This window comes from Agelaius tricolor, unplaced genomic scaffold (genome assembly GCF_023055355.1).
Source record: "Agelaius tricolor isolate 1412-34295 unplaced genomic scaffold, bAgeTri1.0.p SCAF_29, whole genome shotgun sequence".
Taxonomy (NCBI): domain Eukaryota; kingdom Metazoa; phylum Chordata; class Aves; order Passeriformes; family Icteridae; genus Agelaius; species Agelaius tricolor.
In genome coordinates, this window is record NW_027269289.1 from 1,175,563 (window position 1) to 1,199,452 (window position 23,890).

A 23,890-nucleotide genomic window follows, 5' to 3' on the forward strand; every position below is an offset into this window, starting at 1 on the left:
ATACCAAACCCTCAAGGCACACTGTTGTGGTTTAACGTAGTTAAGGAAAAATCCATGACCTATGGAAGTGATTCCCTGTAAAGACCTTGGCAGCTTCCTTCAGACCTGACGGAACCAGTCAGCTGGCTGGTTTTGAATATTGACACCCTGTCAAACCACTTAAGAGAGCTAAACGTGCCTCTGCGAAATCACATTTAAAAATGAAAAAACCCTGGGAAAAACTCTTTTTTTCTGGCTTTTGAACAGGTAACTGGACCTGCACCAGGCCAGGTCCTGCCCCGCCGTGGGGCCAGGCTTGACCCTGCTCCGCTGCAGCGCTGGCTGGGCTTGCTCTGCTGCGCAGCCTGGGTGGCTCAGCCTGAGGCTCAGCTGAGATTCTGCCGTGCTGAGTTCAGCCACGGCTGACGGGCCAGGCTGGCTCCGTTTGGCTCCGGCTGTGGGCTGCCGAGCCGTTCCGCTGGCACTGCGGAAAATCTCACGGCTGAGAGCAGAGGCGGCCCTGCAGCCCCGCACAGAAAGCAGCCCCGTGGCTGGAATTGACCGCGTAGGGGCCAGAAACCAGGTGTGCAGCCAGAGCGGCCGCTGCCCCACAGAGATCACATGGCCATCCACAGGCCCGGACGAGATATTAACTCTTTTTAGTGCACAGGTGAAACTTGCAGACATCAATCCTCTCTTGAGTGAGAGAAAAGGAAAGGGTGAAGACACGTAAAGGAAACAACATGGAGACACCAAGATCAGTGAAGAAAGAGTCAAATCCCAGATGGGAGGAGAATGAGGAGATGCCTTAGTCTTGGGCTAAAATTCTCTTGTAAGGCTATGGTGAAGATATAATTGATACACCAGAGGTTTTTTGGTTTTTTTTTCCCCCCTGTAACTCATGGAATGCACTGGGGCGTTCTGGGTAGCATTCTAACCACGACTATGAGCAGAGGCACCTGTGTTGAAGCAAGCAGATGTTGAAGTAGCTGTGATCCAATGAGGAGCTTGAACAGAGAGAAATGAGAGAGGTGAAAAACCTCGCCCCAGGGATGGAAGAAGAAAACCTCTGTTCCCAGAGATAAAAGAAGAGAACTTTTGTTTCTGTACTAGAACAGCTCATGCCTAAAATTGCACCCCAGCAAGCTGAAATGACCCATGGTGGTAGTTGTGGGAAAACTACCAAAATGTGGTAGAGACTTCACGATTGCAGATTTCTGGGAAGGGGCTAATCGTGAAAATTAAAACCACAAGAAAACTGTTTCTTGTGGAAAAGTCTCCATGGCATGGCAGGAGAGACTCTTCTCCCTAAGTAGACTAAAGAAAGATGATTTTAAAAGTGGTAAACTGACTGAAAATACCAAATTTACCTCTTTATGTTGTCAGTGGGGAAAAGAAAAGTTGTGGGGGCAGAGAAGTGTTCTGAAGGTTTATTTTGATTTTTCTATTATTTTTTCTTTTAATTCTGTTAATAAAGTTTCTTTTAAAGTTCTGAGCCTGCTTTGCTCTCCTCCTAATCCCTATTTTCAAAGCAGAAAATGAATAATTCTAGTGGGTGTGCTGGCATTTGACCTGCACTAGACCCCATTAAAAGGTGCATTGGCCAAGAAACTCGGCTTGGCGAACAAAAATGGCTTCACTTAAACTGGTATTTCTGCCTGATTCAACTGAAACTGCTAACACATGCACAGAGTGCACTTTGCGGGAGTTCTGGGAGGCTTTATTTGCTGACGCATGTGAACTGTAACCATTGTGTTTTTCAGTGGGTGAGTTTGTAAGTGATGTCCTGTTGGTGCCCGAGAAGTGCCGGTTCTTCCACAAGGAGCGCATGGATGTCTGCGAAAGCCACCAGCACTGGCACACTGTGGCAAAGGAGGTAATGGAGCCACTGGGACAGGAGTGTTTATTCTGGATCTGTCCACTTGGATGTTGGCAGTGTTGGAGCATAGCAGTGTTTCTCTCTGTATCGCTGTTCCCGTGTTCTAGTCAATGAACTGAGGCTGACAGCAAGGAAATAAAAATTTAAAAGTACTCAAGTGACTTAAAAAACCTGTCTAGCAATTGAGTTATTCTTCATTAAAAACTCTCCTAAATAGCTTATCCATATCACAGAGGTAGGAATTGAAATCAGCTCTCTGCAATACTGCTTTAACCAATGGTTCATCCCTCTTTAGTTTTATTTTTTTCTCCCAGGGAGATACAGTGAGCATAGGATAGTTCATATTTTTCTTGAACATTTTGCTTTAATGTACCTTCTGCTGCTGGGGATTTGGTTGGGAGGGCTTGCCTGGGAGCAATCTGAGTTTTGTTGGGACTGATTAGTAGAGGTTTTACATAAGGGATGGATTATATTCTCAAAATAAATCTAGCCTATGGTTTTGGAGGGGGGGTGGGTTTGTGTTTTTTCTATCTGGCTAGCTAAACTGTTGTAAAAACTCTGCACTCCCATTTGAAGCTGGGATAATAAAAACAAGATCATGACAGTATGTGCTTGTTTTCCATTTTGTAGAAGCAGCAATTGTAGAAACAGCAACACAAAGACCAGTTAAGGATGCTCCACTTAAAATTCCTTGTTCTTTAAAATCATGTGAGCAAAAATTTGTCTAAATAAAGCTGTACTAGAGGAAATGTCTTTTAATTGAGGGTAAACTTGTTAATGTCTAGAAAATTGAAAAATCATTTACTTTAAATGTGATTGGAGAACTTTTCCAGCAATACTTGGCACATTTAAAATCAGTGTTGTAACAAAGCAAAGCACAAAAGGGTTCTAATGGGCATAATAAAGTTTTCCTTCATTCTTTTCTGGGCACCTCTAAGCCAAGTATTTCCTTTGCTTAAGACAAGTATGTAGACATAATGTCTAAGTGTACTTTACAGTTGACTTTTTCTTGAATTATCTGATTGATTTTAATCTTACAGTTGGTAAAAATATCTTGACACAAAGTCCATTTGAGTAATTATTCACTTGCTACAATGTAAAGTTTAATTGATAAAGTTTACTGAAATGGCCAGCCCAGAAAAGAAAACACCCTTTCTGGCTCTTTCAAGTGTTCTCCCTTGAGTTGGTGCAAAATGTTTAGGTTTTTTTTCCTGAACTTTGCCAGGTTGACAAACCATCAGTTGTTGGGGCCAGGGTGTAAAATGTTAGCACCAGGAAGTACTGGGTGTTTCTGAATCTGGGACATTTGTGTTGTTTTTTTTTTTTTTAACGCTACAAGTTTCCACTCTCCTTTGATGTTCAGATTTAGGTCACGTGTTGCTGTTGTTTTTGCTGTAAAACTTAAACCATTCTTGAGATCTCTGATAGGCAAACTTGAGCTTTATCCAAAGGAAGAGCATGATGCTGGACTGACGTGAATGGGCTCTCCTTTCAGGCCTGTCTGACAGAAGGGATGATCCTGCACAGCTACGGGATGCTGCTGCCCTGCGGAGTGGACCAGTTCCATGGAACAGAATATGTGTGCTGTCCTCAGACTAAGGTTGTGGATGAGGCTCTGTCCAAAGAGGAAGAGGATGAGGATGAGGATGAAGACTATGACCTCTACAAGAGGTAGAGTTCTTACTGATGTAGATATTGAAAGCTTGGCACATGAAGCTGCTGCTTGGGAATATTTCACACAGCAACTCCCTTGTAGTGAGGATTGAGCAAATTTCTGTGCTTCTGAGTTTCCAAAAGAAGTGTCCTAAGCCTGAAGAGGACAAATGACTTTGCAGTCCCCCTTTTATGGGAGGAGCTAAATACCCCCTCTCCCTTCATACCTGCAGAGAGTTGGGGTCATTCAGCCTCGAGAAGAGAAGAGAAGGCTCCAGGGAGACCTTAGAGCCCCTTCCAATGCCTAAACAATCTCCAAGAGAGTTGGAGAGGGTCTTTGGACAAGGGCCTGCAGGGGCGTGGGTTCACCCTGCCAGAAGGGAGTGTTAGATGGGATATTGGAAAGGAATTCTTCCCTGTGAGGATGGTGATGCCCTTGCACAGGCTGCCTAGAGATGCTGTGGCTGCCCCTGGATCCCTGGAGGTGTCCAAGGCCAGGTTGGATGGGTCTTGGAGCAACCTGGGATAGTGAAAGGTGTCCCTGCCCAGGGGAAAGGGTGGACCAAGATGGGCTTAAACGTCTTTCCCAACCCAAACCATTCTGGGATTCTATAGTAGGAGCCTGACTCAAAAAGGTTAGACTTTCACTTACTGAAAAATGGAAAGAGGCCACATGAAGGCAGAGCCATGGACAATCTCTGCTTGCAGCAGCAGGAGTGTCCGTAATAAGGGATGTCCCCTTGCTGTGAGTGATGGGCTAATTAATAGTTAGTACACTTATTTTTCCCATTTCCAGTGTTTCTAGAGCAGATGGAAAGAATCATTGTTCAGGTACCTCCAAGTGATTAGCCTTAACCTTACTCCCTAATTTATCTGTGTCCCTCCAGTGAGTTCCCTACAGAGGCAGGTGTAGAAGACTTCACAGGAACAGCTGTGGAGGAAGATGAGGATGAGGATGATGAAGGGGAAGAGGAGGACGATGTGGTGGAAGACCGTGATTACTACTATGACAGCTACAAGGTTGATGACTACAATGAAGAGACAGCTACAGAGCCCAGCAGTGACAAGGCTATGTCTGAAAAAGAAGTGAGCAGTGACATGAAATGTAAGACACATTCCAGTCCACAGGCCTCCTGCTCCCTTGAGATCATTCCTGTTGGCTGTCTGTTAGTGATGGGGTTTTGATCAAGTCGATAAGTGCCACTTGGAAGTTTTATTTGCCAGATAAGTTAGCAAACAGAGGAAAGCTGATGATGCTTGTTTCAAGTGTTGAAATTAACTCTCTAGAGCGTGGGCCATATGTTTCCAGATAAACAGCAGTTCTGCTGGCGGAAAGCCCAGTGTGTGGCATGTTGAACAAGCACCTTGTGAAGGTGCAGTGTTGAGTCAGAAAAGCCATATCTGCAAATTTTGGAAAATCTTAAAGGGTCATTTGGGGTACACTGTAAATTTAACATCTGGTGGTTTATACCAGCTTAAAATGAGGAAGCTGTGGGCCATACTCTGCAGATGTGCCATCTGGTCATTTAAGGGTGAGGAGCATCCTTGGTGCTGCCTTTGCAAAACACTTCTCTTCCACAAAAGAAAGCCAGCACAACTGCCCCAACTTTATTATATGTTAAGATAGACTTTCTGCAATAGTATAATCTACTGTGCTGGTGGCAGCTTTTGTTGAGTGGTAGGTGCCTTTGCAGAGGGCTCATGGTGTGATGCCTTAGCATTATGTGATGTCTTACACTTTGCATGTAGAAGTGTCTGCAGAGGAGGGAGGAGCGGAGAGGGAAAGAAATTCAATTAGCTACAGATCACTGAATCATTGCCAGCAGTTCTCGCATCTTTTTGGTAAAATGCCAGCATGCTGCAGATAATTTTCCTTGCTGAAACAAGGCTTAGCTCATATGTGTACAGGGCTGTTGCAGATCTATCTGCAGGTTTTGTAAGAGGCTTGGAGGAATATGATTGGGGTGTCTGTTTTGGGGGTATGCAGTCTTTTTTTCCCTGAAGTACTATGAACAGTTGCTAATTTATACACTATATCTGCTCTCTTGCCTCAAAACAGCCCAGCTGCTATTGCTGGCTCACCATGAAGCATTCCACATGCCATGGCTACATGGAGTTTTAATATTTGGTGCATAGATGTTTCAAACCTTAAAACCTCAGTGTCTGAGGCTGGTATGGAGATCAATCCCTTTGTTTAGCCTGCTTTTTCACTTACTCCTACACTTGCCCTGTAAGATGTAGAGTGTCTGTCCGGCAGAATGCAGTGAACTGAACATCCTTTGATGCTTTAAAGCAGCCCTAATTGACTGGCTTTTCATGCTTCTGGTCTTATAGAGTGGAGGGTCTCCTACTGGGGTAGCTGGGGCATAATTCTGTGGCATCAGCAGAACAGATTCCTGTTGTCCCAGCCCCTGGCTCTGGAGAAATCTCTCACAGATGAGAGCTCAATTTAGGGACAGAGTGAGCTGCTTGGCTATCTCCAAAGCACCACGTGCAGGCATCTCCCTGACCACCTTGTAATGGATCCATTGGAATGTTAAGCCCCCCAAAACTGACAGAAGCCCTTGGGTTGGTGCAGCAGCAATGTTGAGGCCAGTGCCTCAGAGGAAGGGGTGAAGTAGAGCCAGCTCTGCATCATGTAAATCGCTCGGCAAGGCTTGTGCTCCTCGCTAGCTCATGTTCTCACCCATCTCCACACAGCTGTCTGCTCCCAGGAGGCCATGACAGGGCCCTGCCGGGCTGTGATGCCTCGTTGGTACTTCGATCCTAACAAGAGAAAATGCATTCGCTTTATATATGGAGGCTGCGGAGGCAACAGGAACAATTTTGAGTCAGAGGAGTATTGTATGGCTGTGTGTAAAAAGATGAGTAAGTCCTGCCTCCCACTGGCCTTTTGCAGCTGGCCACTGTCTGTCTGGCGTGTGGTGTCTCCTCCTTCCCTTGGGCAATAGAGGACCCGTCTGTAGCGTATTCCTTTGGTTCTGGTGTCTGTCCCTTCGCAGCAGTCTCCTCCTGTCTCTGCTTCCCTAGGTCTGTAGGGTGATTGTTCCTCGGGAAAGTGCCCCTCACCATATGCTGTCTGTGCTCCCTGGTGACTTGCAGCTCTTGCTGAGGGCTCAGCTGTCCTCTTCCAGATCTGTAACAGGGACCAGGGGCTGTATCTGACCTCTTGCTTAACTGGCTTTTTAATCAAAATATATGTAAGGAAGCCCTTGCTTTCCCCAGTTGTGTTACCGTGCATATGTTTGACAGTAGGTCCTGAAAGGCAGGCTACTGTTCTCCTGGTAGTAGGCATTTTCTTGCTACTTTAATTTTGGAAAATATCAGACCAGTAGTATAGAATTCAGATTCCCATTTTCAGCTTGGTATGAAATACAAATCACATCTCAGTGCCTGTGTTTTTGAGTGCTTAAGGTTTTTGGCACCAGTTTCAACTGGCTTTTATGTCAGATGATAAAACTACTAAAAACATTTTAACCTCTTTATTAATCTTATTCTTGAACTCCAGCACTTCCACTTCAGCTACCATTAAAGCTTTTGAAAGGCTTTTTGTGTTATCTGGGGCTTGGCAGCCTGACTATACAGCCATAATCCTGTTTACAAAATGTGCTTCATGCAAGTGCTTTAGATTGGGCTGATCTAACTGAGGCAGTGAAAGAAGAGATGCAGATGTCAGGAGCTTTTTGTACAAAAGATTGTCCTGTTACAGAAGGATTTGGGGCTGGGAAGAGAGTTCTCTGTGTCCAAGCCTGGTTCAGAAATGCCAGGAGCAGGGCCAGAATATGGGACAGATATGACATTGTCCCTTGCACGCAACAATAGTGCCTGTGATGTATGTTGTCATTATTTCCCCCTAGTTAGAGGGAAGGGTGCAGTGCATGCTGAACTCTTATTCAGTGCTCATGCTGAAGTGCCAGGTAATTTTTTTCTGAAGCATGCTGTCTTTAATGACGTGTTGGAGGTTTTTCCACCCAGATAACTAATATGGATGACAGGTTGCCTTAACTGTCCCTTTGTGCCTTCCCTCAGGTGAAGGGTAACAACAGAGTGCATCATGTTTGCCATAGATCTTTCAGAAAGGCTCTGGGATGTGTAGTTCCTAAAACCATAGCACAGGAGCACTTTCAGCACTTCCTGAACTGTAGTATAAGAAATACAGAACCCCTGGTGTGGATTCTGTAGATGCTTGAAGTTTATCAGTTCTGAAACTTTGTTTTTCCCCTTGTCAAATTTGGATGTCTTGAAGTTACAAACCATCCAGTATATTGGACAAGTCACTTTGTCACACTGAGTCTCCTTCTGTTGCTGTCTTGTCTAATATCGTTGCCTGTAAGTCCTGCATGGTGCATCTGGTAGGGGAAGGTAGGTTTGAAGTGTAAAATACTGTTTTTGTGCAGATATATTGTCAAACTCCCTAATCATGTTAATGACATCTGGAGCCAGCTTGTCAATGAACAGCTAATGCACAGAATGTCACTTAAACCATCCAAGGCCAATGTGGAAGTGAAGGGAAAAGTAGTTCTTTATCCTGTCATGCCAGGCACTGTGTTTCTGGAGCTGAGTGCTGCTCACCTCAGCACTGCACAGGCCAAGCAGTGCTGGGAGCTGTGGTCATCACTGCCATTTGAGCTGATGTTGGACAGAAAATTGGCACCGTAAAGATTCTAAAACGGACTCTGGAAGTTGGTGGTTCAGTAGGCTCAGCTTGCCAGACTATTAATTAGGCAGGCATGGAGAGTCCTTTCCTTGCACTCCACAATCCAGGATTGCGGGTTTTTGACCGTGCTTACCCTTCCCTCTTCATGCAGTGCCAACTGATGATGTGGATGTCTATTTTGAAACCCCTGCTGATGACAATGAGCATGCCCGCTTCCAGAAGGCCAAGGAGCAGCTGGAGGTCAGGCATCACAACCGCATGGACCGGGTGAGTGTCAGCCTTCAGGCTTTGTGCTGTGTGGCTTTTTGTGTGTTGGCTGCTGCCCGTTTTACTGGAAGAATTGGTGGTGAAGTGACTTGCTTTCCAGTTTCCAGCCTTCTGTGTGTTTCTTTCAGTATGACCACACCATGGGAGTCAGATTTTTATTTCTCCAGTGTTGAGAGAGAGAGAAATTACATTGATGCTGGGAAGAAATTCTTTATTCAGATGGTGCTGAAGCCCTGGCACAGGTTGCCTGGAGAGGTTGTGGATTCCCCATACCTGGAAGTGTTTAAGGCCAGGTTGGACAGAGCTTGGAGCCATCCAGTCTAGTAGAAGATGTCCCTGCCCATGGCAGGGGGTGGAACAAGATGAGCCTTCCAGCTCATCTTGGATGTCCCTTCCAGCCTAAACCCTCACAGGATTCTGTGAAGCTTGGCTTGTTACTCAGAGGGATTAAGTGCTAGGCTTAAACCCCACAACAGCTCTTTTGTGCCTTCAAAACCCAGCTCTGCCTGTGAAGGCAAAGCAGCTCATAAAGATAAGATGTAAATTTGTGTCTTGTTCATGTGTTCTGTCCTTTTCCTGTCCAGGTGAAAAAGGAATGGGAGGAAGCAGAGCACCAGGCTGTTAATCTCCCCAAAGCAGAAAGGCAGACTCTGATCCAGGTAAGAGTGGAAGGATCCTAAGGGGAAAGTTACTGAGAGAGAGGGCAATATTCAGAGCTAAAAGACAACTGAGATGCAAGAACAGCCTTCCTGCTCTATCAACAGCTGCCTTTTAGAGGAGGTTTGATTCAATTGTTTGCTTTGTTCGTTAAACTGGAGATGATCTGATACTATGCCAAGTCCCTTCCTACATACACTAGTAGAAAGTGATCTCGCACCTCAGGCGTAGCAACAGTGGAGCCAAATTGTAATTTCAGACCTTTGGCCTGTTTTGCACTAACACTGGCCTCAGAGCCTGGTTCAGAATCAGCTCTGGCTCTCTGGGCACACATTTCCTGCTCGGCCAGACTTAGTGAAAACACCTTAGACAGCAGATGAAGCTGATTTGCTGCCAAAATGCTAATCTTGTGCCTTACGAGGAGAGTTCCGTTGGACTGTGAAGTTAATGAGAGATTGCAGTGTGGGATCATTAGGGCAAGGCTCTTCTCGCAGTGACAACTCCGTGAATTTGTCTCAAACCAGTATGCAATGAAGTGGTTGACTCCAGCTTTTAAGCCCACTTTGGATTTTATCTTGGAACACAGTTTTCTCTCTGCATTTTTAATATAAGTCACTATTTGGAACTATGCGCAAATGCAGAAGTTTGTCATTATCTCTGTTGAAATGTAACACTTAGTGGACTATTCTGGTTGGTTTGGAAATGAGGGTTATGACCTTTCTAAAAGAATACAGAGAGATTTGATCTGAAGGCATGCTGATGGAAAATTTGCTATGCAATACCTTTGTAAACTTTTGCAAATTCAAATTAATGGCTTCAGGCTGAAGGGATCAATCCTGTTTTTGTATTGCAGGGTTGGGGGAAAGAATTAATATTGTGTCAGTTCTTCAGCACAGCCTGGATCTCCCATCCCCAGCATAATCTTTATGTGCAAGGTCCTTTTCACTCTTCAGACCTTTGAAATGGCTTGTGAAGGAAGTTTGGAAGGCAAATTATCACTACTGTATTTGCAGAGATGAAATCTGCATCAGCATTTTTCCATGCCTTTCTCTCCTAACTGTAAATGGGTTGGATGTGGAGTTTTACTGTCTTTGTTAGTTCTGAGGAGTTTCAGATGGTGTTGATCACACAGTGCATTTCACACAGATTATTTTCTTTGTTCTAGCACTTCCAGGCCATGGTAAAATCTCTGGAGAAAGAAGCAGCGAGTGAGAAGCAGCAGCTGGTGGAGACTCACCTGGCTCGTGTGGAAGCCATGCTGAACGATCGCCGTCGCATCGCCCTGGAGAACTACCTGGCTGCCCTGCAGGCTGACCCACCACGTGTGAGTTTCTTCCCTACATATTTTTCCAGTAGGATAGCATTGGGTAGGATGGCAGGTGGGAATGTCTTGGTGAGAAGATTGCCTGTGACTTGCAGAAACCGGGAATTGGTTCCTAGGAAAGCTTCTTCATTGTGGAAATTGGTGCTGCAGACTTAGCAGTGGGTCTGTAATTGACTCCCACTCCTTCCTGCCTGGGGAGAAAAACCTCTGCTTTGTTTGGTGTCCATAAAGCACAGTTCATAAGATGTGGTGCTCTGAATCATACTGACTTAAAATTAAGTGTTCTGAATCAAACCGGCTTAATTAAAATGAAAATAGAAAATCCGGGGGGTGAGTGCAGGTGATAGGTCTGTCCAGCACCAAAGTAGGCTCACACATGAAGTGCTGTTTTCAGCTGTGGGTTTGGAGTTGACACCAGTGGTTTGACCTATTCCCTGCTCCTGTCCTGCAGCCCCACCGCATCCTGCAGGCCCTGAAGCGCTACGTCCGTGCTGAGAACAAGGATAGGCTGCACACCATCCGCCACTACCAGCATGTCCTGGCAGTGGATCCGGAGAAGGCTGCGCAGATGAAATCCCAGGTATGAGAGGGTTTCTGTCAAGGGAGCCATTATTGTCCAGCCCTGGGGCTGTCGGAGGCTCTGGAAGCTGTGTGTTGCAACTTCATCCTTGTGGAGCTCTCCCTCTCTCCTGTGCTTACTTCCTGTCACCAGATGTGCTCGCTGCATGGTTTTCCTTGGTGCCTGATAGTGTTAAAAATTGAAGCTCTGTTTTATACATTGTTGGTCACAGTGGCAAGTTGAGGGGTTTAGACCTAGGTCAGTATCAGTTTTATATTTCCTTTTATCAAGCGCCCCTGAAATGTATTTGCTGGGGACTTGGTTTTCTTGAACAGGCTTCCTCACTTCTTCCAAGTGTCTGTGTTTCTTTCCTTAGGCTTGATCTTCACTGTGTTTAGGGTTTGTGGGAATTCTCTCATGCCTCTGCAGCATTATTGCCTGGTTTCCAACACATAAATCATAACCCTTTCCAAGTATTCGATCAATGTTGTTAGCTTTATCAGAAAGTCTGGTTTTGATGGGTTTATGTTGTACCATTTGTAAGAGGAAATCCATTAGTTATTGAAGTGATTCTCTGTGTGGAGTTAACAGCTTCCTCCACACCCAACAGAACCAATCAACTGGCTAATTTTGAATATAGGCACCTGTGTTTAGTTTAAAACTAAACACACCTCTGTGAAATCACACTTAAAAATGAACAAACCCTGGAAAAAACACTCTTGCTTCTGGTTTTTGAACAGGTAACTAGACGCTAGCTGGGCTTGCTCTGCTGCGCAGCCTGGGTGGCTCAGCCTGAGGCTCAGCTGAGATTCTGCCGTGCTGAGTTCAGCCACGGCTGACGGGCCAGGCTGGCTCCGTTTGGCTCCGGCTGTGGGCTGCCGAGCCGTTCCGCTGGCACTGCGGAAAATCTCACGGCTGAGAGCAGAGGCGGCCCTGCAGCCCCGCACAGAAAGCAGCCCCGTGGCTGGAATTGACCGCGTAGGGGCCAGAAACCAGGTGTGCAGCCAGAGCGGCCGCTGCCCCACAGAGATCACATGGCCATCCACAGGCCCGGACGAGATATTAACTCTTTTTAGTGCACAGGTGAAACTTGCAGACATCAATCCTCTCTTGAGTGAGAGAAAAGGAAAGGGTGAAGACACGTAAAGGAAACAACATGGAGACACCAAGATCAGTGAAGAAAGAGTCAAATCCCAGATGGGAGGAGAATGAGGAGATGCCTTAGTCTTGGGCTAAAATTCTCTTGTAAGGCTATGGTGAAGATATAATTGATACACCAGAGGTTTTTTGGTTTTTTTTTCCCCCCTGTAACTCATGGAATGCACTGGGGCGTTCTGGGTAGCATTCTAACCACGACTATGAGCAGAGGCACCTGTGTTGAAGCAAGCAGATGTTGAAGTAGCTGTGATCCAATGAGGAGCTTGAACAGAGAGAAATGAGAGAGGTGAAAAACCTCGCCCCAGGGATGGAAGAAGAAAACCTCTGTTCCCAGAGATAAAAGAAGAGAACTTTTGTTTCTGTACTAGAACAGCTCATGCCTAAAATTGCACCCCAGCAAGCTGAAATGACCCATGGTGGTAGTTGTGGGAAAACTACCAAAATGTGGTAGAGACTTCACGATTGCAGATTTCTGGGAAGGGGCTAATCGTGAAAATTAAAACCACAAGAAAACTGTTTCTTGTGGAAAAGTCTCCATGGCATGGCAGGAGAGACTCTTCTCCCTAAGTAGACTAAAGAAAGATGATTTTAAAAGTGGTAAACTGACTGAAAATACCAAATTTACCTCTTTATGTTGTCAGTGGGGAAAAGAAAAGTTGTGGGGGCAGAGAAGTGTTCTGAAGGTTTATTTTGATTTTTCTATTATTTTTTCTTTTAATTCTGTTAATAAAGTTTCTTTTAAAGTTCTGAGCCTGCTTTGCTCTCCTCCTAATCCCTATTTTCAAAGCAGAAAATGAATAATTCTAGTGGGTGTGCTGGCATTTGACCTGCACTAGACCCACTACACCACTGCACTGTGTTTTACTTCTGAACAACCAGAAAATCCTTTTCCTTCTCCTGGGTAGTGTATGTGAATATGTTACTTCAAATCTGGCTTTTGTATTTGTACGAATACTTGCAGATACTCTATAAGTCTTTGGAATTATGTTGATACTTGTTTTCACTTGTTTTAAAATAGTGAAAGATGTGCTGGAAGGCCAGTTCAAAATTCAGATCGAGAATGGTCTGTTACCCCTGAAAGATCTGTTTGGAAGGATGTGCCCTTTCTTAGGTTCAGAGAGAACTCACTGTCCTTTTGCAGCTTTAGGAATGTTTTCCTAGTCTCAGTTTGTGGCTGGTATGCTGCTTTGGAGTATCTTTGAATTCTGCAGTGCACAAAAGATAAACAAGAAGAAAGAATGGAGAGCTGCAGGGAGACAGTACAATGGAGCACATTTAGTGCTGCCAAGAGGAAGAAGTAGGCACTGAGGAAAAAATGCATAAAAAAAACTGTATAACCAGGATGTGGAAATATCCTGGGTTATGGGTAGGAGGAAGTCTGGAGCTTGTTGCTGCCACTTCTGGTGAGGGGCAGAGTGGTGTCAGAATGATTTTCCAGAAGCAAACCTCACACTGGGAGGTGGCAGATTCCATGGATTCCACCTTGTTTTCTGGGTGTTGGCAGTGCACATTCACCTTGTGTCTCCTGGTCTTCCACTGCCTATGGGATTCTTCTTAAGCTGCACATCCAGGAGGAGTGGTGGCAACTGTGGTGGTTATGATTGTGCTTGGCTCTCCATGTGGAATTCATGGTCACATTTTCAGACATGTCAAGCACAGCCCAGCCCAGCGCTTTATTCTGCTGCTGCCGCCACAGCCCAGGAGAGAGTGTGTGAACTGTGTTCTTAAGCTAAACCCTAAACAGTTCATAATTCATTCCGAAGGCTGCAGTGTCAACAAATCGACATGCGAGGGATGTGGGTGGTACAGTTCAATTTCCATTCACTTTACTTTTCACATGCACTTTTAAGCTCCTTGGTTGATTTCTTGGATTGACAAGCTGCTACATGCAAAATTAAATTTTCATCCTTGCTCTTAAAGGTCAGGCACACATCAGACTGTGAAACAGGTCCATCTGACTCTAGCTTTTTGCAATGTTTGGCCATCTATATAAATGTTTTCCTTGCTCTCCTTGATCCCCGATTATGCAGCACCCTCTTCAGGTCAGGCCTGACCTCACCACTGGATTTAATGTGCTTGGGAGGAGTGATTTGAGCTTGCCCAGAGCTTGAATGTATTGCTCAAAGGAAGGGAGAATACTGCTGCCAACGAGTGGGTGTAGGACAAATGTAATGCCACAGTTGGTTTGAAAGGCACCTTTGTTCTGAAACAAGAGCTGATAAAATATCCTGTCTGCTCCTTTTGCCTATATCTTTTCTAGCAGTCAGGAATGATAATCCATTTAATAAAGCTGCTACAGGAGATGAATTATGACTATGTTGGGCATATGAGAAATACCAGCTTCGGTGGCATTTTAGTGTTTGCAGTGGAGAGTTGGTTACAGTGAGAGTCAGCTGAATCCTCTCTTACTCCCAGCATTTGCCAAACTCCTGAGAGCACTGTCTGCAGATGGCCAGTTCCAGTGAAGTGTGAGAGCATTGGTCACAGAATTGGACTGGATGGATCTGTGTCCCCTATTGCCTGCCATGGCAGATCCACCAGTAATAGATATTTTATTGAGCAAGGAAAGAACTGGTTCTGTGAAGTGACTGACAGTTTTTGCTTACTCCAACGCATTCTTTTACATCTGCAGGTGATGACACATCTTCATGTGATTGAGGAACGGATGAATCAAAGCTTGTCTCTGCTCTACAAGGTGCCATATGTGGCTGAAGAAATCCAGGATGAGATTGGTGAGTGTGTATGCCAGCCTCTATGCTCCTGTGTTAAGACTCCCAAGTTTTTATATCCAATGAGCTCCCAAAAGATTGCTCTCTCCTTTGAGGGGGTGCCCTGGGCGAGCCCAGGGTGAGCCTGGGCTCAGGCTCAGGGAAGATACTGTCTGGATGTTACAAAATAGCCAGGCAGAATAGCTTGTTCCAAGAATTTTCACTGTCCGTTTAAGAAAAAGTCAACAATGTTCAGAATAGCAAAGCTGTCTCTCTAAGGGAGATTTAAAAGATCCATTAAAAAAACCCAAATGCGTTCTCCCCTTATAGGTTAGTTAGTCTCATCTTGCCAAATCCTCTTGCCACATCAAACCTCTTGGCCCTTATTTGAATGCATTTCTAACCAATGCCTTTACTGAGAATTCCAGATGAAATGCACAAGATAAAATAACCTGGCAGCCCTGAGAGCAGTGTTCCCCTGCAGTCCTGCCTCAGCCTGCTTCAAACCATCTGCCTCTCTCTGTCACTGCCAGGTTTCATGCAGTCTGTGTAATAATTCCTTTTATTCCTTTCAGATGAGCTGCTTCAGGAGCAGCGTGCAGACATGGATCAGTTCACATCCTCCATTTCTGAGTCCCAGGTGGATGTCAGAGTGAGCTCTGAGGAGAGTGAAGAAATTCCCCTGGATGGCAAACCTTTCCACCCATTCCAGGTGAAAACCTTCCCAGCCTTGCCTGAAAGTGAAGGTATGTGGAACTGAACACTGGGTTTACTGGTGGTTTTCCTTAGACAGTAGGCTCAGCTGGAACAGAAAAAGCTCTAACCTCTTTGGGTGATGTAGGGTAAAGCAGTCACCCTGACAGGACCCCTCATTCACTGGAGAAGCAATGCTGCGAGACATGTCTGCTGAGCTGTTCTAATGATTTTCTTATTCTTCTCTTTGCAAAATTGTCTCCTCTCTTTTCATTTTGCAGTGAATGTTAAGTTTTTACAGTGCATTTTGACTTGACTCTGGAATTAATTTTCAGTCTTTAACAAAAGAGTTCTCATGTAATGTTAAATCTTTGTGCTGTGACCTGTTGAAGGGCTGAAGGAATTCTTTTTTTTAAATATGTATATCTATTTTTTTGTATCATTGGATGTTGACAGCTGGTGTGTGTGCGTGTATTTATTTTAAAAACGCTTGAACAGAGTCCTGAGCATCAAGCTGTAGGCTAAAAGCTTTTCCCAGGGTCTGAGTCAGAAATCATGCACAAACCTTTTTTCCTTTCTCTCTTAATCTCCTTTCTCTGCTATTTTTGTTTTTGTTTTCCCTCCTGCTAGATCCTCAGCCGGATTTGTACCATCCAATGAAAAAAGGTTGGTTCTAAGCTGCTCCCTCACAGTGCTTTTGATCACTCTCCTACCTCCTCCATGTGTCTGATAGCTTCATTTTAGTTCCATATTCACCTTGATTTTCATTTCCTTGCTTTCACTTAGATCAGTCATGTTCACTTTTGCTTGTTTAGGCCTAGTGTTAAAGAAGCCAAGTAGTCTGAACATCCAATTGTGTGTGTGATCCTCCCTGATGGGCTCACAAGGGTCTCAGAATGCCTGGAGTGGCTCTTAGCCCTTGGGGAAGGTGGCCTTAGCCAGTGTCTGCAGTGGTGCTTTGCATCCCTCCATTTGTGACACTTCTCAGATTAAACCCTGCTGTGCTGGTGGGGAATAGGTCCAGAGGCTCTTCTGCCTCCTGTGGAACCTGTCCTTGATGCCCCATGACACCACAAAACATTTCAGGACACAGGCTGTTTCCAATCTAAATGTCCTTATGGGAGTGCAGCTAGTATGGGACAGATAAATCAGGAGATTCCTCCTCCATGTTTGTGCTTTCCTTGGCATCACCTTCCCACACGTAGCATCTCTCCATACGAGCAAACTGTGTGTGGTTTTACATTTCTCCCTTAACTCAGGATTAATTCTGCAGTAGCTCAGTGCCTGGCTAAAAAGCAGTTTAAGAGCAGCATAGAAATATTAGCATTAAATAATGTCTCTATTAGTGATATGGAGTCAGGGAAGGATTAGTAGAAAAGGGAGGCTCTTGCAGAGTAGTGCTGCATGAGCTCTGTGTGGAGTAAACCCGGTGTTTTAATCTGCCTTTGGTTCCAAATATATTGTGTAGATCTCAAAGGAGAGCAAAAGATTTTGCTAATAACCATTTCATGTGAGCACATGTGGTTTTGTAACTCAGTGAAGACCAAATAGCTTGAAATTCTTCTCATTATTGACATTTCTCTGCAAATGTAAGTCACCTTCATCCCTGGTGTGGAACAGTGTACAGTGTGCTGACTGCTCTGGCAGGAATTGGAACAGCCTTTAGTTAGATATTTTATTTATTAAATTTTTGGACAATTGCTGTGTTGCCTTGAGGATGATAAATTTGTACTAGTTCTCCCTGTCTGGGTAAATATAAGAGTCTCTGATGACCTGGGGACAGCAAAGTCCTACACTTGTTTCTCCTCTCCCTTCCCTTTTCACTGAATTGCTCAAGGGCTTTGAGGGAGTATTGGGTTGGTGGGGTAGGGGGGGGATTTTGTGCAGGTGTGTGTTTTCGGATTTTTTTCCCTGTAAGGTATATAATATAAACTGTGCCTTTGAGCTACATAGTACTGGGTCTGTTACTTGGTACTGCACACTGAGACAAATTGCAGAGCTCATTGCAGCAGCTGAACTCTCAGCCCTGGAGACTGTGCTGGGTTGGCTCCTGAAACTGGAATAAAGCAAGCATAGGCCAAAAGCTGATACAGTAGTTCTGTACAAACTATTTGTGGCTGGTTTCTCCTGAAAATCCCAATCATTGATTCCATAATAACATAACCTGCTTTGACAGTTGAGGGAAGTCAGACTGGCAGTCTTGGCCGTGCTTGGAATCTGATTACTGCCTCTAAAGAAAAACGTGATGCACTAAAACTTCATAGTGAAATGTTATTTCTGTGGCATTTTCAGGCAATACAAACTTGTCACTGTAAAAACTTGCCTTGAAGCCAAGTAGCCTGTCCTTGCATCTCATCAAAGAAAATGTTGCCAATTCCAGCACCAGTTGACATGTCTTGGGCACCTTGCAAGCTCAGCAATTTGTGCAGAGTGGGGGGTTTGCAGCCACCAACAAAGCCTGAAGTGCTGTAGTAGAATTTCCCCCATGTCATTGGAAAGATCCACTGCAGGTTTGAGGCTTCACTGTCCTGCTCTTGCACTAGTGCGTCACAGGTCATTACATTGTCCCCACCACGACTGGAACACTGGTGTTCTAACATGCTGTGTTATGTCAGGGCAGTTTGCATCAGACTCTCTTACTGATCTGATCTATTTATAAATGGTTTGGATCAAAACAGTTTATGCAGAGCCTTCTGTTAATTGATATTCTTCTCTTGAGCCAGTGCTGGTTCCAGCCTGGAAATGGGGTAGTAGTGTTCTGGTACAAAGGCTGGTGTAGTTCTCTGCTCCTTCCTTGTCCTGGGATTTAATTTTTTTGGGCTTGTGCCAGGTATGGGACAGCAGCTCATTACAGAGCCATGCTGGGTGACCTTGGAATTCAAATTCCCATTCCTGAGGCACTTGCTGATGTGCCTGATTCCAGCAGAATGGGCAATGCTGAAAGCATTCCCTGTGTGCTGGCTCTTGGCAGATGGATGTGTATCCACTCCTGTTCAGGGTCACAGAGGGATGTTGGTGACCTGGGGTGACACCTGCAGCAGTTAGTGCACTTACTGTGTGTTATGTCTTGTCTGGAGCTATCTAACAGAAGCACTTAACTGTACGGTTTGTCTGAATTGACACCTCAGCCTGATTTTGGTGATGAGTCCTGTCTGCTCCTCTCATTGCCGCCTCATTTCCCCTCATTAACAGCCCTCCTAATCACTTGTCACTGTAGTTTGTGAGCTGCCATCTGACACAGCAGCATGAGGACAGGTTAATACTCAGCAGTCTGTGCAGTTAAACACACGATCCAAGGCAGCTCTATACAGAGTAGGTGACCCTTCCAAAATGTTCCTAAGGGCTGATGGGCTCTCCTTGCTCTTTTGCTGCAGGTTCTGGCATGACTGAGCTGGATGGGCTGATTGGTGCTGAAGAAAAAGTGATTAATAGCAAGAACAAGGTGGATGAAAACGTGGTGAGCTCTCCACCTTTATTTTGTGAAGCTAAACCTGCTGTGGACACTAATTAATAGCAGTGGCTTGTTTCAGTGTCTTGTTCCAGCTCACAGAATGTCAGTGTGTTCATTATCCATATGGTGAAGGGGAGTCAGTTTGGTGACTATTGTAGGCTCTTAATGCTGATTAGTATCAGAAGGGTGGGAGGGGAAGGGAAGGAGAGAGCTTCAGATCTTTGGCAGTCTGATTCTGAGAACTCTCTGATTTAGGAATGCTTTTCCCAAGCAGAGACCTTTTGATGTCCCTTTATTTTCACTAGGTTCACTGTCTGAACACACTGAATGCTGGTGTGTTCCATCTGTGTCTCCCATTTTTTTTTCATGGCAAGGGAGGCCTCACCTTCCTCTGAAGCTGAGCAACCCAGCAGGAGTTGTCTCTATAGTGTCAAGAATTCTCTAAGTTCTAGTGACAGCCCTTTGCCTCAGTTCCATGGGTTTAAAAATATTTAAAAGTCACCTTTTTGAATTTCCTTTCAATACTGTTTTAAAGCCATAGGTTAGATCTTACATAACAGAAATGCTAGGTCCAAAGTTAAAAAAACAATAAAAGTTGCTTTTTTTTCATTGGGGCTTTAGTTTGAGATAGTCTGGAGCTAACTAGCTGTAATACTATCTCAATACTGTCTCTGGTGGCTGTATAAGAGTTGGAGAACATTCCATGCTGTTGAGAGCAAAGGGGAGATGGTAAGTGGTCCTGAGCCTTTGCTAGTGTTCATTAAAGGTCTCTTGTTTGTCTTCCTCTTCCTTCTCCTCCTTGTTTTGTGTGGATCCTTCCATAAAACACTTTTGTGGCCGTTTTTAGGTAATTGATGAAACCCTTGATGTGAAGGAGATGATTTTCAACGCAGAGCGTGTCGGAGGGCTGGTGGATGAGCCGGTATGTTTGTGGCTGCTGAATCCAGGGATTGGCAAATTCCTAATGCTGGATTTTGATGACCATTTATACTGAATTCAGGATTTGGTGCCTGGATGCCTAGGGGCTCATGCAGAGTGAAACACAGTACACCCCTTCTGCATAAGGACGTAAACAGTGAACACACATTAGATATTAACTTGACTCCTACTGCAAAAGTGTTTTGTGGAATAGGGAAGTGATGTGGGCCAGTGTCTGTCCAGAGCTACTAAGTGGGGAAAGAATTTTGCATTGGTTATCCTTTTGATGGAATATTTAGAGGTGAAATATGTAGGGGTGGAATACTTAGGGGTGATACATATACACTGTCTAGTGTATAATCAGTCATATCTCGATACCACAGATGGTCAAAGACCTTACTAGTGGCCATGGTTTAGGTTTGTGTTCAGCAGTGCATCTCCCTTATTGCTCTTCCTCAATCTGCTCTGTTTTCTTCCCTCCAGGATAATGACAACTCCCTCCGTGATGACTTTGGCTTCAGCAGCAGTGCCCTTATTGGGCTGTTGGTGATTGCTGTTGCCATAGCTACTGTTATAGTCATCAGCTTGGTGATGCTGAGGAAGAGGCAGTATGGGACCATCAGCCATGGAATTGTGGAGGTGAGAAACAGCTCCATAACTGAGGATGAAAATAGTCAGTGTTGAATCACATGTGTGTGGGGGTAGAGAATTGGCAGGAGCTGCCAAGCCATGGAGAGTTCTGCTTCTGGCTGGGTAGGAATTAACTCTGTCCCTGCTGACACCATCATTGCTCGTTCCTCAGTGTGCAGGTGCCAGTCCCAGGTATGCTGTGCTGACACCTGCCACTCCAGAGTTGCATTTGCTTATCACTAGGATTTACTTAGGCTTTCCTGGCTGGCTCAGGGTAGGATTTATCAGTAAATGAGCTTTTCAGGCAATATCTTTAGCAGGGTAGTCAGTCAGTCAATCCACAGCAATTTGTCCTCCTGGCTAATTGACAATTAAGATGTTGTGATTGGCGAAATGTTGAAGAGCAGCTCCTTCTTCCTTGCACATTTCTATGACAACTTAATGGAGCCCAGAGAAAGCTGCTTTTCCCTTTGCCCCACCCATGCAGGAGATCGTAACAACCTCTTCAATGAGAGAAGTGGGTCCCTGATTTGCAGTGTTGACTGAGCAATGACAGATTTGAGAGAACATCCCCACAGGGGATTGGGTGGGCAGGAGGCGTCAGCTCTTGAACAAGCAATTCTATTCAAATTACCTTTTGCAGTTTACCTTTTTTTCCATTTACTGCTCACCATGGTATTCACTCAGTGTTTGTCTGTTGCCTCTTGTTTTGTGGAATCAATCCTAGAAGTGTCTCCTTGACCAGTATCATGTGTTTTTTCAAAGGTTGACCCGATGCTCACCCCTGAGGAGCGGCATCTGAGCAAGATGCAAAACCATGGCTATGAGAATCCCACTTACAAATACCTGGAGCAGATGCAGATATAAAAGAGATGAAGATGGAATAGCCCCGATGGGAAAAGGTGCGGGGAGAAGGGCCAAAGTGGTCCAGTGTTTTGGATCAACTACTGACCAACAGTTGCTTCAAGAGGACTTCATCTTACATTCAGAACTCCTGGATCATTAAGACTATAATTACTACTGTAGAGTTGCAATTTCCATTCTTTAAAATGGGTGAAGAAATGATAATATAACAATATGATATATAAATCTCCTTAAATGGGAAAAATTGATCTATTGCAGATATTTGAATGAGATGTAGTTTTCTTTTTTTTTTTTTTAATAATCTGAAAAATACCAGTTCTGTTGTACTGTTGTCTGATACAAGCTCTATATATATAAAAATGGGAAATGTTGATTTTTATTTCTGATAGACCACCTGTATATTGAGGGTCGTTTGTACCAGCCCACCTTCAAAAAAGGAGACAGTTGTGGCTCTTTGGTCATTTTGGCTTTTGTATATAAAGCATTATTCTTTTCCTTTTTTTTTTTTAAGTGAATTTCACTGGGACTTGCAAAGAGATTAATTTAGGGATAGAAGCTATTACAGCATAAGCAAAGAAGCAATTGGGAACAGTAACTAACAAAATTCCCTATAATGAGACAAAAAAAAGAAAAAGAGAAAAAAAGAAAGGAAAAAACCCCCATCTTCATATGCCAGTGGTGTGCACCCTGCTGCTTAGCAGCTTGGGCTCTAGGAATCAAGACTCCATGGAGGCAAGGAGTTAAAACGCTTCTGGCATCTCTGTTTATAGTTATTCCAGTAGAATGTTAGAACATGGTTTGTGCATACTTGGGTCTGCACATTCTCCTTTGAGATTCAGTTCTGCTCTAGAGTTGGAAGTTCTGGTATTGAATTGAAATCTCTGTTCTCAGCCAGTTTCCTTCAGTACTCACCTGGCATTAACAGCCCCCTCTTGCTACTACTTTCTAATTTCCCCAGCTCTCCTGCCTCACCAACATGGTAAGTAGTTAAGAGCCACAGGTTTTTGAGCCTTTGCATCTCCCTGGGTGATGTTGGGCCAGAAATGACAAATCACTGCAATAACTGGGACCTTGGGAGCTGACAAACACAGAGAGGTCTCTTAGCTGGGGATGGAAGAGAGTGACATGTTGGGAAAGGGATGCTGCCTACTTTAAGGGAAATAGGATACACAGGTCCCAAGAAGAACAAAAGGGGCATTGTTCCACTCACCATCATCATGTCTTTGTAATGCTTGTATAGTTGATGTTAATGCTCACGGCTTTTTTTAATCTGGGGGTTCTGGTAACCTGTGGTGTATTTTTTCTATTTTTCCTGTGACTTTATTTTTTCTTCCCCTTCCCGTGTTTCTTCCCACTATGCACAGATTTACCTGCAAACTCCTTAGTGTGGTCTGTGGGGAATGTACAAAGTTTAAACACATCAATAAACACTTTAACTTCCAGATTGCTTCTTCTCTTTATTCATGGGCTCGCTCTAATTCCCCGTCCTCCCACCCTGTCCTGCCAAACTCACAAAACCTTTCCCTGACGGGGAGAAAGACTGTACAGATTCTGATGTATAACCATGCCTGGAGTCTTTTGTGGTATTTCCAGATCCTGATAACCTTTGTGGAGTGGAGGAGGCAGGCTGCTAAACAAACAGCTGGATCCTGAGTAGCGTTAAAGCAGCTGCTGGAGTGCAGGTTGGGGAGAGCTGGGCTGGGGCTTCCTCTGGCTGCTTTTGGAAGATCCTGTGGATGGTTCTCCCCATTCCCAGGATGCAGGTGGCTGCTGGCACACTCTGTGGGAGCAAGCAGAGCCAAGGCTCTCTGCGGTGACAAGCTGTTCTGTCCCTGGCCATCCCCCTGCACTTCCTTGAGAGCCACAGGGACTCTGTGCTGGCTGTGTGCTCAAAGCCTGTGACATCCATAGGCCTCAGGTATGGGACTGGGCAGAAGGACAGCAGGAAACCTTAGAATTCCTAGATATGAGGGCATGGATAAAGACCTCACAGTGACACTGTTTGTGTGGTTGCTTCTGGTGGATGGCCAGATCTGAAATAATTGAAGTCATAGAGCCCAGGGCAGGAATCAGCTAATTAAGGTTAGCACTTACTGAATTGCTGCTGCTGTTTTATGAGGGGGAATAACTGTTTGATTTAATTCTCTCTTCCAGGACACCTAAATCTAACAGCCTGTAAAGCTCAAAGCTATTTCTGGTCCCATGTGTCATTCCTCTCTATTCTCCTTTGAGGTGTGACCTCAAGCACATATTCTTACTCTCTCATCTCAGTGAAATGTTCTAAGAGTCACTGTCACCTGAATGTCATTTTAGAGGTCAATAGACAGAATTAATTTTCCTCCATATTGATCAATGCAGTTGCCAATAGGTCTGGAGGAAGAGAGGGAGAGGAGGAAACAAGAAGTTTTAACGATTTTGAACAGGAAGCACTTGCTTGTCTTGTTTCTCCTTAAACATGGGCTCCTTGGTTCCACTGAAACTTCCATATTCTGG

The 23,890-nt window shown here is 44.7% G+C and overlaps 1 protein-coding gene across 7 annotated transcripts in view; it reads left to right on the top strand.

Moving 5' to 3' along the window:
* The window catches only part of APLP2 (amyloid beta precursor like protein 2), a 49,285-nt gene extending 26,446 nt beyond the window's left edge, over positions 1-22,839 (top strand). Inside the window, exons 4-18 of one of the 7 annotated variants that reach the window (XM_071449778.1) lie at positions 1,743-1,855; positions 3,354-3,529; positions 4,399-4,616; positions 6,212-6,379; positions 8,320-8,435; positions 9,020-9,094; positions 10,258-10,416; positions 10,868-10,996; positions 14,766-14,865; positions 15,417-15,587; positions 16,165-16,200; positions 18,909-18,991; positions 19,833-19,907; positions 20,387-20,542; positions 21,299-22,839. In XM_071449778.1, the coding sequence (XP_071305879.1) occupies positions 1,743-1,855; positions 3,354-3,529; positions 4,399-4,616; positions 6,212-6,379; positions 8,320-8,435; positions 9,020-9,094; positions 10,258-10,416; positions 10,868-10,996; positions 14,766-14,865; positions 15,417-15,587; positions 16,165-16,200; positions 18,909-18,991; positions 19,833-19,907; positions 20,387-20,542; positions 21,299-21,400 (1,877 nt within the window). In that variant the 3' untranslated portion in view covers positions 21,401-22,839. The remainder of the gene's footprint in view (positions 1-1,742; positions 1,856-3,353; positions 3,530-4,398; positions 4,617-6,211; positions 6,380-8,319; positions 8,436-9,019; positions 9,095-10,257; positions 10,417-10,867; positions 10,997-14,765; positions 14,866-15,416; positions 15,588-16,164; positions 16,201-18,908; positions 18,992-19,832; positions 19,908-20,386; positions 20,543-21,298) is intronic. The other 6 variants (XM_071449779.1, XM_071449782.1, XM_071449780.1 and 3 more) reach the window with 6 other exon arrangements.
* Positions 22,840-23,890: the final 1,051 nt, after the last annotated feature.